This window comes from Euprymna scolopes, chromosome 19 (genome assembly GCF_053919585.1).
Source record: "Euprymna scolopes isolate OS-2025 chromosome 19, ASM5391958v1, whole genome shotgun sequence".
In the NCBI taxonomy this organism is placed as follows: domain Eukaryota; kingdom Metazoa; phylum Mollusca; class Cephalopoda; order Sepiida; family Sepiolidae; genus Euprymna; species Euprymna scolopes.
Genome location: NC_136500.1, coordinates 116,131,523 through 116,146,715, shown reverse-complemented (window position 1 = coordinate 116,146,715; position 15,193 = coordinate 116,131,523). Strand labels below are relative to the sequence as shown.

The following is a 15,193-nucleotide window of genomic DNA, read 5'->3' as shown; positions in this document are numbered from 1 at the left end:
TAAAATATAAATAAATATAAATCAAATATAAATAAATATAATCAAATATAAATAAATATAAATAAAATACTCGACTTTAGATGAAATTTATAATTTTAAAGGGCAAACGTCCATATTTATATGTATTTTTATGTTCAGCTTAAAGAAAAGAAAAAAAAAATGCAAAACAACCGCCTCCCTTCTCCATAAAGTGGATATTGTCCGGCATTGCCCAAGATGAATCTATATAATTATAAAACTCAAATGACCTTGTAACGATGTATGTAACCCACTTTCTAGTTTACGACACCGGTTGCGCATGACCTGCGCACTGAAATATTAACGTTATTATTTCGAAATTATTATTTAACATGGGTAGAGTGGGGTTTAAAATAACTTCAACGTAATACAGAAATGAACGATGTAAAAAAAAAAGCAGACAGTATTAACAATTGTTTATTTGGATAATTTAAACACAAAAAACAAAAGAACAATTGGGACGCTGAAATATTAATGTTATTATTTCGAAATTATTATTTAACATGGGAAGAGTGGGGTTTAAAATAACTTAAACGTTATACAGAAATGAACGATGTAAAAAAAAAAAAAGCAGACAGTATTAACAATTGTTTATTTGAATAATTTAAACGCAAAAAAAAACAAAACAAAAGAACAATTCGGACGCTGAAATATTAATGTTATTATTTCGAAATTATTATTTAACATGGGAAGAGTGGGGTTTAAAATAACTTAACGTAATACAGAAATGAACGATGTAAAAAAAAAAAAAAAAGATATATCAAAATTTGAATTTAACGATAATAAGTATTATGGTATTTGTTCAGTGCACATTGACCTATAAGTATGGCCAACCACTTATAATTCAGTAACTGTAAATTTTTTTTTCAAAAATAATCAATTATAATAAACAGAACGACTCATAGAAATCTATCTATATTGTTTTTTCATTTTAATATACTTTCATAGAAATGTTTCTGTTATGTAAAAAAAAACTATTTTCTTTACGTCACAAGTGTCATGCTCATACATGAATGCCATAGCTAATATAACATACTGACCGAACGAATCACGGGTAGTCTAGTAATATCTAAAATTTAAACAAAAATATTTATTCTTTGAGGGTCAACTAGGCAAGTTCTTGTTTTAGTAAGTGAGGTGGAAGAGGGGAGCGGGGTAACAGAAACTTGTTTTATTTAGAGTTGAAATTATGCTATTACATTTCAATCTATTCGAACTATTTTCCTTATCAACATAATTTCTATTCATATTATCGTGATAGCGAGTGGTGGGAATGGAATTACCGAGCATTATGAAAACCATTGTGTTTTGTTTTACTTTATGTTGTCCAAAAGCAATAAATGTAAGTACATATTATAGGTTTTTTTTTTTTTTTTCAGTTACATTAAAACAATAGAGAGGAATGGGTTTGGACTGAAAAAGTTATAGAGAAGGTTGTTGAAAAGAACAGGAAAATAGACAAGAGAAAAAAGCGAGGGCTAAATTGTGATAGAAGTTGTAATATATTACACACACTTTTTGTCTTCTTTTATTTAGTTTTGGGCGACGGTGGTTAGCCATGTTAATAAAAAAAAAAAAATTCCACCTACAACTATTGGTTACTTAAAATGAGACAAAAGGATTAGAACTGTGCCCCTGTGGTATTTTTTATTAGACAGATCAGAACAAGACACTGCTGGATTGCAGTAAACAAACACAGGTGGGGCCAAATAGACTCCCCAACCTGCCCTAAGTACAAGGAAGCCCTCCAGGACACAGACCACCTGATAGTTCACTGTCCAATCACCTGACTGGAAGGAGATTATGCGAGAGCTCATCTATCTGAAGACACTCTTTAACCCTTATCCTTGAGTGGCCTCTGGGCCTTGATAATGTGGTGATGCCTTTGTAAACAAAAAAAAAAAAAAAAAGACAATTTCTCAGACTGGCCAAAAAAATAGAGGTCTAACCCATACGATACTACTACTGTCAACTATGAACATCTGCCAAAATGACATGTATAAGTATTTAATTTCCTTCCATTCATTGGGTTAGTTGGCAGTGGCCTGGAGGAAAGATGCTAACCTATGAATATAACAGTGGCTTCTCCCGACTAGCAGTAATTCTCATTTTCTACACTGATGATTACATAAGCATGAAACATTAGTGTCAGCAGGCAAAAAATTGTTAATATTTATAAAATATTACACATACAAATAAAATATGGCTTCAATAATATACCAGGCATTGCAACTGTTCTTTCAATTTTTTTTGCCTTTATGTAATCATGCCCATTTTTTTTTTTGCTTTTAATGATAAAATATTCCAATTTTTTTTTATGAGTCAATGCAGAAAAAAATTCAGTATTGATATATTTATAACCTGTTGTTTTTGCGTTATGAATCAGGTGCTGTAAAAATTTTTTTGAAATTTTGGCATGTTGAAAGCAATAAATGGTAAGATGAATAAAATCTTGGTATTTGGAATATAGCTGTTTTGTCATTGATTTTATATATGTACTTATTTTTTATTTTTTTTTTTTTGTTATCAATTTATATATCTGCTTACTTTTTATTTTTTCCGTTAGTCACTGATTTATGGCACTGGTTGATGTGGGCTGGAAGAGGTGGTTTCAATGACGGACAATGTCCAAGCTCATAATCAGGCACTTTGGGAAACATATCTTTCAGCTTTAGATTTGATTTCATGATCTCCGCTGGGCATTCATCCAAAGGAGAAGACACCTGATGGGAAACAAATGAAAGGGAAAATGTCAGATTTAAATAGTCATATCACTTGAAAGAACAAGTTGTTTATATATATATATATATATATATATATATATATATATATATATATATTATGGCAGTGTAGCTTAGTTTTCTAGAAGTACATCCACTGAAACAACATGTGTCTACCAAAAAGTGCTCAATGAGTTAACAGAACAGGTACATTAATTTTTTTATACAAACATTGATGGCTACATAGGTGCATGCATGTTTCTGTAGTTACCCGTTATTGGGGAGACTACGTCTTCAGGCCAAGAATTTCCCTCGAAAACTCCAGAAGTAGTCTCCCCAATAACAGGTGACTACAGAAACATGTATGTTTTGTATAAAATTTTTTATATATATATATATATATATATATATATATATATATATATATATAATTCTGCTAATTCCTACCCTCTGATGAGAAGGAGAGTATTTCTTCGAAACTCCGCGGATTAAGGACTATCCATTTATCTAGTGTTTCCTTTTCAGATTAAATATGTTTTTAACTCATTTCAAAGTGTTTTTTTAACATATTTTATTAACTGTTTGCTCATATATATATATATATATATATATATATATATATATATATATATATATTTTTAGGTATATATAGGTATTTAATTATTATAGTAAAAATAATTATATATATATATATAGAATATTAAATATAAAATTTTTATACGACTTTTTACAATAGCCCAATAGTGTAGGATTAGATTTGTAATAAAAATATTTTGAAATTATAGAAATCACATGAAATGTATGGAACAAATTTACACAAATTCATCAAAAGTCAATTTTTATTTGCATACAAATGTCCTACCAACATATGTTTAAAACGGATTTATTTTTATCGAAAAAGCCATCATCAATGCTCATAAAAACGTGAGTAATCTTCTATACAAAAAAAAAAAAAAAAAATGCATTGCATTCTTTTTACTATATATTATTTCCATAAAATATCTTTTTTTATTCTTCCGATCATATTGTTCAAAATAAAATATATTTAGCAATACAGCTGATATTAAAAAATTACCAAATGTAGTTGAAGGCATAAAAATAATACCTTCAGACGATCTCCCAAATTGTGATGTGTGTGCGCAGGGGAAAATGACAAAAGATATAAGCCGATTCAGATTGGGCTAACTCTGAGGATAGAAAGAGTATAGCAGGGTATTGTTTTAGACTGTCAAAGACTGGACCTATGATCTCTTGGAAAACTAAAAAGCAACAAATTGTTGCCCTTTCTACTAGTGAAAACGTAGTAAACGGCGAACTGATTGAATAAAAAATTCGACAATTTTTATAATAATTTTGAAACGTTTTCATTGGTTGTTTAGCACAGCCGTTGGTTATAAAAATGATTGGCGAATCCATTTGTCTCATATCCTCATTAGGAGTCAAAAACATTTTACAGAGTAGTTTGCACCCAAATCAACATATCTGCATACAGTGTACTTTCACCTTCCAGCATAATTGCTTTGTTTTTCATCAATATAAACTTTTACTTGAGCTATAATCAAATATAAGACAAATGTATCGACTGTTATTGTGTTAGTTGTTGCCATGTTTTCCTTTCTTCTAGCATTTGATCTGCCTTTTTGAATTGTTTTTTTTTTCTTATTTAAAGACGTTCATAATTACGTATTGTTTAATAGTAGTTCAGTGCACACTTCTGCACCCGACCAACATTAGCGGCTAATTTTATAATATTTAATTGTTAGCCTGTTGAGTCCAAGAATCTACCAAGCATTGATTGGATGAGGGATATTTAATTGAGAGAATTTTTGATAAATGCATTTAATTTTGTTAACCGTCCTAATGTTGACCCAACATTTCCTGTGATTGATTAAGAGTCTTTGGTGACTCGTGTTTCAAGCTCCGAACCACATATTGCCAGATTATTTGGATTACTCAGACTACTGTTCTCATCTCGAGTGTTATTTGCATAATGTTTGGGTTGATGTAACCTCCGACCTTCTTCAGGCATATCTTGTCAAACTCGTGAATCTTTATGTTGAACTCGGGAATCTGCACAGGATTTTTAACGGAACTATTTATTTAATCCAAAGAGATAGCATGCACTCGTTCTGTCAGCCATGATTATTAGGTAGAAGTCATTCACAGTTGTATTTTTGGGTCGCCTACACTCAAGATCGAACCTTCAATCCTCAGAAATGTAACTTTTACAACTGAATTTAACCAAGTACTCTATCCACCATGCCATGGATGCAGATTCACCGAGTTCGACATAATAATCCCCCGAGTTTGACTTAAAAATCCCCGAGTTTGACATAAAAAATTCCCCGAGTTCGACGTAAAAAATTCCCTGAGTTTGACATAAAAATTCCCTGAGTTCAACATAAAAATTCCCTGAGTTTGACATAAAAATTCCCTGAGTTCGACATAAAAATTCCATGAGTTTGACATAAAAATTCCCCGAGTTTGACATAAAAATTCAATGAGTTCGACATAAAAATTCCCTGAGTTTGACATAAAAATTTCATGAGTTCGACATAAAAATTCCCTGAGTTTGACATAAAAATTCCATGAGTTCGACATAAAAATTCCCTGAGTTTGACATAAAAATTTCATGAGTTCGACATAAAAATTCTCCGAGTGCGACAAGATATAACTAAAGAAGGTCGGAGGTTACATCAACCAAAATGCTGTGCAGATAACACTCAAGATGAGAACAGTAGTCTGAAGAATTCAAATACGAATAATTAATCCTCATCTCAAATATTCATAACCAAGTAAGAAGATATTGTTAATGAAATGAATAGATGAGTAAATCACTGATAATTATGAAGGGATTGAAAATAATAGATTAATAAATTGAATAATTTATGAAGACAATTTATGACAAGTGTCATTAGATTTGAAGACGACCATGTTGTTGTCATTCTGTCCACTGCAGCACGAGTTAGATAAACTGAAACATTGTGCAAATCACACTCAAGATGAGGACAGTAGTTTGAAGAATCCAAATAATATGAATAATCGATCCTCATCTAAAAGCAAACAAAAAAAACTTCTGAACCACATATTATCATTTCTTCTGTTTTTTTTAATTTCCCTAATTTTCATGGCATAAATCAAATAAAAGTAGAAAGTCATATTTCCTCTTTAGAAATGTCTGTCTTGAATACAGAGACCACAATTTTGTTTTTTTCCACTATTGATCAAAATAGAATATGTATATCTAAGTATGCTGGGTTATGTAGTTTCAGAATACATACGGTTACGGAAATCTATCTCCAAGGTGGCCATATGAATATGTTCATAAACAAACAGTTCATAGACTTACCAACTTTGATGATGGGTTACTATTTTGCCGCTGCTTTCGACACCACATAGACTTCCAGGAAACCAACTTCCTGCCTTTGTATTTGATCTGTAAGAAAAAAAGATACCATCTTTACATAAGATGAACGATTGTGCCGACAATACAAGATGACATCAACAACAACTAATAAAAATGCATACAAACAACAACAATTCCATAAAAATCAATTCAAACGATATTTCATTGACTACTACGACGAAATGTAGGAGAAGCGTCACATTTATCCTTAGTTTATAATGCAAGGCGGCATCAATTTTTAAATCTTCAGTATGATTTCAGCAGGAATTGAACCCTGGTCTTCTAGCTTATTAGCAAACATTTCAACCATGATGACAAATGGGTTGGTCGTTAAAATAAACATAAGACAAAAAGATGCACTTATTCATGTCTAGCGATGAAAATGCTATTCAAAATTGAAGCATGATATGGGAGGGAGATATTCATTGATATAAATTAGTCCTCGCGCGAAGGAGCAGGACACAAAATGTTTAAATAATAGAATAACAAAGACTTTCACTGGCAAGGACTACTATTGATCGTAACCAGTTATACAGTCCTTTTGAAATTTTCATCTCTATTTTTCTTGTTATGTACTGAATATTTGTTAATGAAACCTATATGAAATATGTTCCTTATTAAATTTTAAAGATTTTCTATTCTGAAACAAGTTTAAAAAGATTTAATCTAAAAAAGTTATTTTAAAGTTTTTGTTGAAAAAAAAAATTCAGATTTTCTCATTATTACATTACTACTGTATTACAAAGAGGGGGTTGCAAAAACTGAGTTGTGGTGTGAGGAGAAATACAAACTGAAACAGAAAGACTATTCAGACCTGTAACAATACAAAGAGGGCGTTGCAAAAATGAGTTGTGGTGTGAGGAGAAATACAAACTGAAATAGAGAGAAGGAGAGTTGTAAAATATAATCTAAAAAGATAAGATACAAGTTAGAAAAGCATGTCATTCAAGGCATGAAAATTGTTAAACAAAATGTTTTTACTATAGGCTTTAAAAATAAAGATACAAGATTCAATTTGAAATTTATTTATCTTCAAAGTGCACTTTTATAAATTTTACAAAGTAAGGTATAAAAATTTAATTTTAATTGAATCAAAAAATTACCTTGGATTTATTTTATGTAATGTACATTCTGTTGCACTTTTTAAAACATTATCTTTCATCTAGCAATTAATGATATAGATATAAAATTTTCAATGATTTTTTTTTTTTAACAAGAATCTTTCTGTCAAACTAGGGAATCTTTCTGTCGAATTTGGAATGTTTCTGTCGAACTTTGGAATCTTTCTGTCGAACTTTGGAATCTACATAAAATTCTGAACAGAATCTAATCCATGGAGGTAATATGTTCTTTTTCCATCAGTCATAACTAATTCGCAATTGTATTTTTGAGCATTGAATCATCAACCTCCAGAAGAGTGTAACTTTTACAACTGAATTTTATCAACTATTTTATCTGTTACCCAACACGGTTCCATGCTACCCCTGTAGATTAAATAAAGAGTTCAGTTCGAAATTCCATGTAGATTCCAGAGTTTGACCAAAAGATTCACAAATTTGACAAGATACACCTAAAGACGGTTTGAGGTTACATCGGCCAAAATATTGTGAAAATAACACTCAAGATGAGAACAGTAGTCCAAATAATCCAAATAGTATGAACCAAATTATTTATCTTTCAAACAAATTTTTCCGGCCAGGTAGTTGCGGAATAAATTTCCAAAAAGATGAAGATTTCTATTCTCCATCAGCCATGGCTACAGAAACCTGTCTACGACTTTTCTATGTAGAACACCAGTCGAATAATTTAACTCTGACTACATTGTTCTCTCTCTCTCCTGACAGGTGATACTTTTTATATCCCCCAACTCTCCACATTGGACAGTATCAAACTGATTCACAAGCATCCAAACAGATCCACCCTCATTTTTAGAGAACCAAAAAATTTACTCACCGATGCCCAGCCACAACCAGATTTTTTGGAAGGATTAACCAATTTCTTGCAGTGACTCGCCCAGGCACTTGGTGAGTTGAAAATTTCATTGTTTTCTTGCCACCTAATTTTACCGTTTGGAAGAAGGTCTGCTGAAAATTTTTTGCCCTGATTTTAGAAAAAAAAAAAAACGTGAAAAAATACGGCAATAAAATAAATTAATAGAATGTACAAATCTCCTTTTGTCAAACGATTTACGTTTTAATTCAAAGATAAGGGAAATAACTTAAGTTTTAACATCAGTTAAGTAATTCCCCTTTGATCAAAAAAAGGGGTCATTATACACACACACACACACACACACAATAATATATATATATATATATATATATATATATATATATATATATATATATATATATATATATATATATATACACACACACACACACTTTCAATTTATCTTTACATAGCAGTAATGCGTTGCTTCACAGTCATGACCATGTTTCGGTCTCTTCAGGCAACAGTGTTTATATTCAAAAGTAACTTGAGCACTCTTGTAGCAACCTCAATTTTTATATATATATATCTTGTATTTAACTGGGGAAGTAAGAAGAAGAGAAGTTTAAAGAAGTGTAATAAAATGGTAAAATAAATATAACAAAATCAAGGGAGATAATTTAAGAACAGAAGAGTAATTTCCCTTAGATTAAACAAGAATTTAGTATATACGTGTTGGCGTAGAAGATACAAAAATAAATGTGAGAGTTTATTCCTATTTCTTTAGTCCTTTTGAAATAATGAAGTTATTTTGTAGTTTCAAATGCATTATAACTCACCAAAAATGCATGTTTAGTACAACATTTTTCATTTTTTTTTAATAATTTCCAGGAAAATGCACAATTTAGTTTACAAGTCGTGATATACACGTGTGGAGGAGGAGGGAGGAGCCACCAAATTTGAAAGATTCCAAATTACTTTTGAATTTCAGTCAGTATATAAATACCTTACCAGCCATTCTTTGCCTGAAAAAGGCATGTGTGCATTAGATGTAGTTTTGCCAAATTTCCGGATATCATAAGGGTTTTAAAGGATACAGTATGTTGGCAGCCAACAAGCATTTAAAGAAAGAGTGGGTCTTGCCATAAGGATAATATAGAAGCAAAGAGAATTTATGTTGTAATCTGCAGGGAATCAATCCCATGGTAATGTGTTCCATCGATGTAAAGTTCTTAAAAAAAATTTTTTTTAATTTGTAGAAATTCAGTTTGATGTTGGATACAGAGAAGAAGAGCGGAAAATTCTTTGCAGTTGTGGTAGCAAGACAATAATTTAACCCAACTATTAACAATTTTCAATCGAGGTCGTCTTTTATGCAAACCATTAATAGATTTTGTTAGCATATACTTGTAAATAAAGTAAACTGTATATTTTAATTCCAACAATTGATAATGACAATTTATTTGCTTAATAAGTATAGGAGGCCTTCACAGCACTATTTTAACATACAGCACAATTTTTTAATTGATGCATATGGTTGTGTTGACGAATTGAATGTTCATAATTATTTACGAGGCTGGAAACCAAATTCAGAAAAATAAATATTTGAATATGTATCTAAGAGTAAAGACCACTTCAAGCCAGTGCCAACATAACTGCTTGCCCACCAAGTCTACAATCTTCAAAGGCTGAAATAATTCCTGAGTAACTCAATATCTCTGGTAGAAATTCCATTTTTTATTTGCCAGATTATTTTAACAGATTTCTTGGAGATTTTGTCAACAGTGAACCATGGTAAACTTATAATTAAATATATTTTGATTTAAACAGTACCTATTTTTAACATTGTAATATGTAGACAGGTAGTTCAGCCGTGATTGTGAGTGCCTCAAAAGCTCCCTTTTCATTGACTATTCCACCAAGATGTAGGGGAGGGCGCCACTTCTTTCTCTGGATTAATCTGCAAAGATTTTTAGCAAGGAGGCATCAAGTATAATTATTTTTAGTCTTTAGCATGACTCGACCAAAGGTTAAACTCCCAGTGTCCTGATCAGCAAGTACCCTAACCATTTTTTTTTTTTTTTACTCACGTTTGCATCTGCATTCAGCATGAATTTCAAGGCTAACTGACAAACTGAAAAGGCAGTTCTTCAGGGCAGTGATAGAGTCTGTCCTTGTTTACAGTGCTACAGCCTAGACACTCACTAAAAGATTGGAAAGAAAACTAGATGGCACATGCACCTGTATGCTACGAACAGTATTAAATGTATCTTGGCAAAATCATCCCATGAAGCAGCAACTTTATGGCAACCTACCTACCATATCTAATACCAGCAAGGAGAGATGCCTATGATTTGATGGTCACTGGCCGAGGAGAAAGCATTAATTAGTGAGCGATGTATTGCTATGGACTCCATGATACGGACGCGCAAGCAAAGGATGACCTAGATCCATGTACATCCAACAAATAGCACATGATGCCAACCGTGAACCTGAAAATCTGAGGCAGCTGATGGAAGACAGGAAACTCTAGAGGAAGAGTCACATTGGTCCAGGCAAGGAGCCCGTCCCGATGATGATGATGATGACTTCATCACTGAATGCGCTTTAAGATTACATGCGCAGGACTGTTGCCTCCCATTCATATACTCACCTCAAACAAGGTATATCGCCACTTGGACGTAAGGGGCTACTATTTGGAACCATGTTTAAAGGAGATGAGCTGGATGTTTATTTACATTACATTTAAACTTTTGCATATTAATACAGTCAGGGAAGCAGGTATGGAAGTCCAGGTGTCTGAAAGAAGAAACTACTAAAGTAGAAGGCTTTCCGGCATTTAGTGACCTCTAAAATGAAGGGATGTGATTTTGTTTTTAAGCGGGTTTGTCAGGGGGTATGTATGCCGACAGTGCACAAGTGTAATGAGTTCATCAGAGCACATTCTATTAAAATACTTGTAAAACAAGCACAGGGATGAAACACTGCAGTGATGGGACAGGGGGTGGAGCTTAGTTTACAGTGTGGGACCTATTGGAGACTTTGCTTTGGATCCTGTCCAATAGAGTGAGGAACTAGCGGCAGATGCACCAACCCAGATGCGGTAACAATACTCCATGCATGAGCGAATGGTGGCTTTGCAGAGGTGCACGATACTCTCTAGAATGAGTAATTTTCTAACATAATAGACAGAAATCTACCTTGTTTGCAGCAGCCTTTGCAATGTCTTCAAGGTATTTGTTCCAGTTCATATTGTTTGTGAATATTAAGCCGAGGTGTTTGTAGGAATAATACTCAGGTAGAGTGTTATTAGTCATGGCTATGGGTGGTTGGGGCCGCTTCTTGCAATTATTAAAGTAGAGCAAGTTAATGCTACTATCCATTTATGGCTCCATTCCATATGATCTGTCGGGTTATTTTCTAAGAATTCTAACATTGTCTTAGATTTGTATACATCCATTTTTCCCTTGTGCCTGTTATAGAGTATTGTATCATCGGCAAATATACCCATTTTAGACAAAATGTTATTAGAAAGGTTGTTAATGAATATCAGGAATAATAGTGGTTCAGAGATTACCCCCTTGAGGCACTGCCGCATTAATGTTCCGCTGTTTGAATGCATGTCCATCAAGGACAACCTGAATGGTCCGTTTTTCTAAGAAGGATCTAATTATATTTAGTATTCATCCAGTTATACTGTACGACTTAGTTTTCATTAGGAGTCCTTCATACCAGACTTTGTCAAAAGCTTTTGATACATCAAGGGTTACAGGCCTCGCCCGCCTTATCCAGTGCATTGTATATGCGTTCAGAAATGACCGTTAAAATAATGCAGTAGAACAACGTTGCTTAAATCTATACTCTTAGCCAGAAAGAAGTGAGATGGTGGACTATTGTTTGATTAATGTTTCAAAGAAAAGAGGAGGAAGATCAAGATAGGGCAATAATTGAGCGGATCAGTCCTTTCACCAGAATTCTTATACACTAGTACCACAGAGGTCATCTTCCAGTTATTTGAGAAGCAGGATTCAGCAAGGCATTTGTTGTAGAGTTTGGAAAGTATGGGGGCTAGCTCAGCTGAGCATTTCTTAATTAGTATGGCAGGGATAAGATTAAGCCCACACGCCTTGGAGGTGTTTAAGATTTTATGATGTCGCGGACATGAGAAGGGGTGATTTTTCACATCATCAAGTGTGCATAGAGAAATTTGGGGATGAGTTGCATGTTAGGTCTAAGGTAGAGTTTGAAGGGAATCGCCAGCAGTTTTACTTTCTTCGTTGCTGCGCATGTGACCTTCTGGTTTTTGGATAGTGGACGAATTACTAATTCTCCTTTATTCACTAATCTATAACAAATTGTTCAGAAATCATGAGCTCCCATCTTCTGTGAATCTACTCATTTCCTGGTTATTTCAGCCTTCTTTTAGCTATTTATGATGATTTCTAGCATCTATAAATTTTTGTCTATTTCTACTTGACTTATGACGTACAAACTGGCCCAGTACATGCTGTCTTTGTGCAATGGCAGTTTCACAATTTGTAGTGAACCATTCAGGAGAGTTGGGCTTGGTATTATACTTCTGTGTGAAAACATGTGCTTCAATGCCCGCTTTGCACCATTCGGTTGTCTCATCGGCACACTGTTCAGCAGGAAGAGAAAAAATATTTGTCCATGGAGCATCTCTGATGTGTTTTTTGATGGCTTCCCACTCAGCTATTGTCATTTTAAACAATCACTCCTCACCTTTGGGTTGGGATTTAAGGGTGATGTCTACTGATATGACTCGGTGGTCTAGGTTTCCAAGTAGAATATGAGCATTAATCACACAATCCTTGGGTACTGTAGTAAGGAATAGGTCTAAAAGGGAAGCTTGCTGAATGTCACAATCTGAGAGGTGGGTCGGGAACATGACTGTGTAAGGGAATGAACTATAGAGAAACTATAAGTACAGCGTCCACCTACATTTGTGCAACTAGAGAAATCAAGCTAATTTTTATGGTGGACATTAAAGTCACCAAACACATGTATTTGGGTGGTAGTATCTAAAATTAGTAACAAAATACAGTACAGTATATTAATACGCATGTATATAATGAAATAATATTATAAATAATACTATCAAGCGGGGCAAATATCATAACCAGGGTCCGGAAAAACATTGTATCCCATATCGTAACCTGAAAAAACTGTATCCTAGGGTCACCATATCTCGGGGTTCTACTGCATCTATACTATCAGATACATGATTGATTAGAGTACAGTCCTGATTCAACGGAAAATGATAGAGAAAATATAAATGCAATGTTGAAAGGCTAATTGAAAGGACATGAAGGCCTGATCATCCAATTCAAGACGTTACTCTCTAGTCAAGGAGAAAGCGCTGCATATATGTCAGAGTCCTTATGGCAGAGAGGGAGGTATCTTGTTATGTTAAAATAATTGTCATGTTAGAGAGGATTGAGGAGTATAGGTTAGTTTCACTTAATACTAAGATATCCAGGGAGTTTGCCGAGAGATAAGACTACATCGTCTAGGTTACTTCTACGTCCACGGACATTTGTGAATGCGAGCCTCAAAGGGAGGAGGCGAATTAGTTTTGCTTGGGTGGTTGTCTGGTTTGATCATGATATTTATTTGGATTGTATTATGTTTTTGCTTAATTTCGGGAGTAGAGTGTTGGGGAAAGTGAGTCAGTTTTGATGGCAAGTATGCATGCACAAGTGTTCCATTAGTGAGTCTTGTCTAGAGAGTTGTGGCTTCATGAAAACCAACCGGAGATAGCAGCAGGGTCTTTTTCCATGTGTGACATGGCACTATAACTATCCTGATATTATACGAATGATGTGCTACCAAAGAGTTAGGGTTCCTGTACTGTCAGTCGGAAACAGCAGTCAGACAAACTGTCAAACAGGTACCCTCAACCTCCCAAACAAGAGGAGCACAGACAAACTGAGTGAACACAAATGCCATGTGAGTACACCGAATTTGCTCAATTTGTTGGAGAAAAAAATTAGGGGCTGAAAGGACGCCGTTCATTGTCCTAGTCAGGAAACAAGGCCAAGTACAGGGTGGCTCTGGTGTATTGGTGTATTGTACCTCTACATCTGGCTAACAGACAAAGAAAGAGTGCATCAACTCCTTAAGCAATTGAGGCTTGCAAACTGGAGAATTTGTTTGAGTCACCAGATCTAGGAAGGCTGTCAACCAAGATTAAAGAGGCTTCTCCCCCCCCCCCCAGTTTTTATATCAGAGTTTTCCTTCTAGATGGATGATCTAACAAGATATACGGATCAATCACGTGGCATATTTCTACGCCCCACATCTTACTTGAATAAAGTTTTGCTCTTTTTTTTTATAAATAAGCATAGAACTGGGGATAGCTTCCCCTCTAACAATAAGAATTATGTATCTATTAAGTATGGTGAGAAAACCAGTCAGCTTTTAGTAATTAATTTGTTTTAAAATAAGTGAATAAAAAATTAATAAAAAATACCTGGATAATGTAAGGAAAATACAAAGCAAAGAAACAAAACACATTAAGGTTTCATACAACATGGATATATATATATATATATATCTTTTTAGGGGTACAAAATTTAATAACAGCTATGTACAGACCGAATTTAATAATCATGATGAATTAAAAAGATTTTAAAAACGAAAAAGCTAGTTAATCAGTTTCGTCCCCTGTTTATTTTTTTCTGCCCCACCCCTGTCCTCCGCCATGTTTCTATCTCATATTTTTTTGAAAAACCATTATTAATCTCGATTTTAGCTCTGCTGAACAGGGTTTGAAACCAGTCTTCTAGTTTTTTCATTCTTTAATTCATCATGATTAATTAATTTGGTCTGTACATATGAATAATAGTTTACTTATGAGATTATATGTGTTCGTGTGTGTGTGTGTGTGTGTGTGTGTGTTTGTCTTTGTAACTATGTCTGTGTGGATGTGTGTGTGTATATATATATATATGTGTGTGTGTGTGTGTGTCTAACAAGTAATTAAAACTATTATTCATACATATGTGTGTGTTTGTGTGTGTGTGTGTACATGCACCTGTCTTTGTAAATATGTGTGTGTGTGTGTACGTAGGTATTATAATTCAAAAGGGGACAA

The 15,193-nt window shown here is 33.6% G+C and overlaps 1 protein-coding gene across 4 annotated transcripts in view; it reads right to left on the bottom strand.

Annotated features, from left to right (window-relative positions):
• The window catches only part of LOC145239890 (uncharacterized), a 576,000-nt gene that overhangs the window by 37,438 nt on the left and 523,369 nt on the right, over window positions 1–15,193 (bottom strand). For all 4 annotated transcript variants that reach the window (XM_080103506.1, XM_080103507.1, XM_080103508.1 and 1 more), the window contains exons 3-5: window positions 8,098–8,244; window positions 6,088–6,174; window positions 2,566–2,741 (exon numbers count right to left, since the gene is read on the bottom strand). In XM_080103506.1, the coding sequence (XP_079959632.1) occupies window positions 2,566–2,741; window positions 6,088–6,174; window positions 8,098–8,244 (410 nt within the window). The remainder of the gene's footprint in view (window positions 1–2,565; window positions 2,742–6,087; window positions 6,175–8,097; window positions 8,245–15,193) is intronic.